The sequence below is a fragment of the Triticum aestivum genome, unplaced genomic scaffold (genome assembly GCF_018294505.1).
Source record: "Triticum aestivum cultivar Chinese Spring unplaced genomic scaffold, IWGSC CS RefSeq v2.1 scaffold284971, whole genome shotgun sequence".
Classification (NCBI taxonomy): domain Eukaryota; kingdom Viridiplantae; phylum Streptophyta; class Magnoliopsida; order Poales; family Poaceae; genus Triticum; species Triticum aestivum.
Window position 1 is genome coordinate 1 of NW_025273145.1, and position 1,349 is coordinate 1,349.

At 47.9% G+C, this 1,349-nt stretch overlaps 1 protein-coding gene across 1 annotated transcript; it reads right to left on the bottom strand.

Annotated features, from left to right (window-relative positions):
* Positions 1–299: 299 nt before the first annotated feature.
* LOC123178252 (probable LRR receptor-like serine/threonine-protein kinase At3g47570) lies at positions 300–1,340 on the bottom strand. The gene is made up of 2 exons (XM_044591424.1): positions 1,022–1,340; positions 300–931 (listed from the first exon to the last, which is right to left on the bottom strand). The coding sequence occupies exons 1-2, from the start codon at positions 1,308–1,310 to the stop codon at positions 564–566; spliced, it is 657 nt and encodes a 218-aa protein (XP_044447359.1). The 5' UTR covers positions 1,311–1,340; the 3' UTR covers positions 300–563.
* Positions 1,341–1,349: the final 9 nt, after the last annotated feature.

Below are 1,349 nucleotides of genomic sequence, written 5' to 3' on the forward strand. Positions count from 1 at the left end.
GAAGAAAACCTTGACTTTTCCCCTGTCGGTGTGGGCCAGGCGTGCTTTTCCCTAGCGCCAGAGCCCCCAACGGCTCCCCAGCGCGCCGGGTTCGGCATGTGACCGCCGGGCGGAAAAAATGTCCGAACCGGCGATTTTCGGCGTCCTGGGGGCGCGACTGGGCCGGTTTTTCGGCGCCGGCGCCGAAAAAGTGGCCTGGGGGGGCCTGTTGGGGGCGCGGCTGGAGATGCCCTTAATACCATGTAGGATTTGAGGAAGCGTCTCACGCCCCGTAGGACGCTGCATACAATGTATTAATATTGCACTGCTTATCCCGTAATAGCATACAAGCAGGAAATTACATCTGGAGGTTATTGGACTTGATACACAAGGAATACTAGGGATTACATGGAATAGATTAAGGTTTATCTCAACGAAACCACGATGATAGGATCTAGAAGGTTCTAGTCTATTCCTATGGCATATCCTAACAGATGCATCGTAGCTTTTTGACATCTTGAATTTGGTTGCATGTTTTTCGCCCGTTATTCTGATATATAGCAGAACGAACCAAGCAGTGTTGATCAATGACTGGCTTCATTCCGTGCGGCTGCTATTGATTTATTGCAGGCCACTTGGATCTTCTTCAGTTTCACAACCACATCGCTCATTGTCATCCTTTGGTCAGGAGAGTCGCTAGTGCAGGCCAGACCCAATTCAAATATCGGCACAAGAAAGCCTTCCGTGCTGCAGATAAAAGACCCTTGTAGTAGCTGATCATCCACAACACGGACAAGTTCTGCGGGAAATGCCTCAACAACCCACTGCCTCAGGCTTATTTCTCCAACAAAAAACACATCTGTGGGTCTCTTTCTAGTGAAGACTTCAAAGAGCATGATTCCAAAGCTGAATACATCACTTTTTCGTGAAGCTTTTGCCTGAGCCCCATACTCTGAAATTAAGGCATGCCTGATTAACTTAATTGTTCAATGGTTCAATAAGAGGTAGATTGAGCAAGAAAAGTGCTAGCTAGTAACAGTACCTGGTGCCATGTAGCCAACAGTTCCAGGCATGCTTGCAGTGATTGTAGAGCTGTCATCACCTAGTAACAACCTTGCAATGCCAAAGTCTGCCACATGTGCTGTCATGTCCTCATCGAACAACACATTGCTAGGCTTCAAGTCACAGTGCAAGACCACCTCGTAGTGTTCATGGTGCAGATACTCCATTGCCAATGACACATCGAGCATGATGCCTAGTCTCTCACTGAATCCCAATTCGGTTGTACCTTGAGAGTTGTGTAGCAGCATTTCTAAGCTGCCATTGGGCATGTATTGAAGCACCAATGCCCTAAATTCCAAGTTGGAGCA

Excerpts from the sequence above, each read along its gene's own strand:
- LOC123178252 (XM_044591424.1), bottom strand. The coding sequence starts at position 1,310 with ATGCCCAATGGCAGCTTAGAAATGCTGCTACACAACTCTCAAGGTACA. Across the intron at positions 932-1,021 it reads TGTTGGCTACATGGCACCAG|AGTATGGGGCTCAGGCAAAA; the intron begins GTACTGTTACTA and ends CCTTAATTTCAG.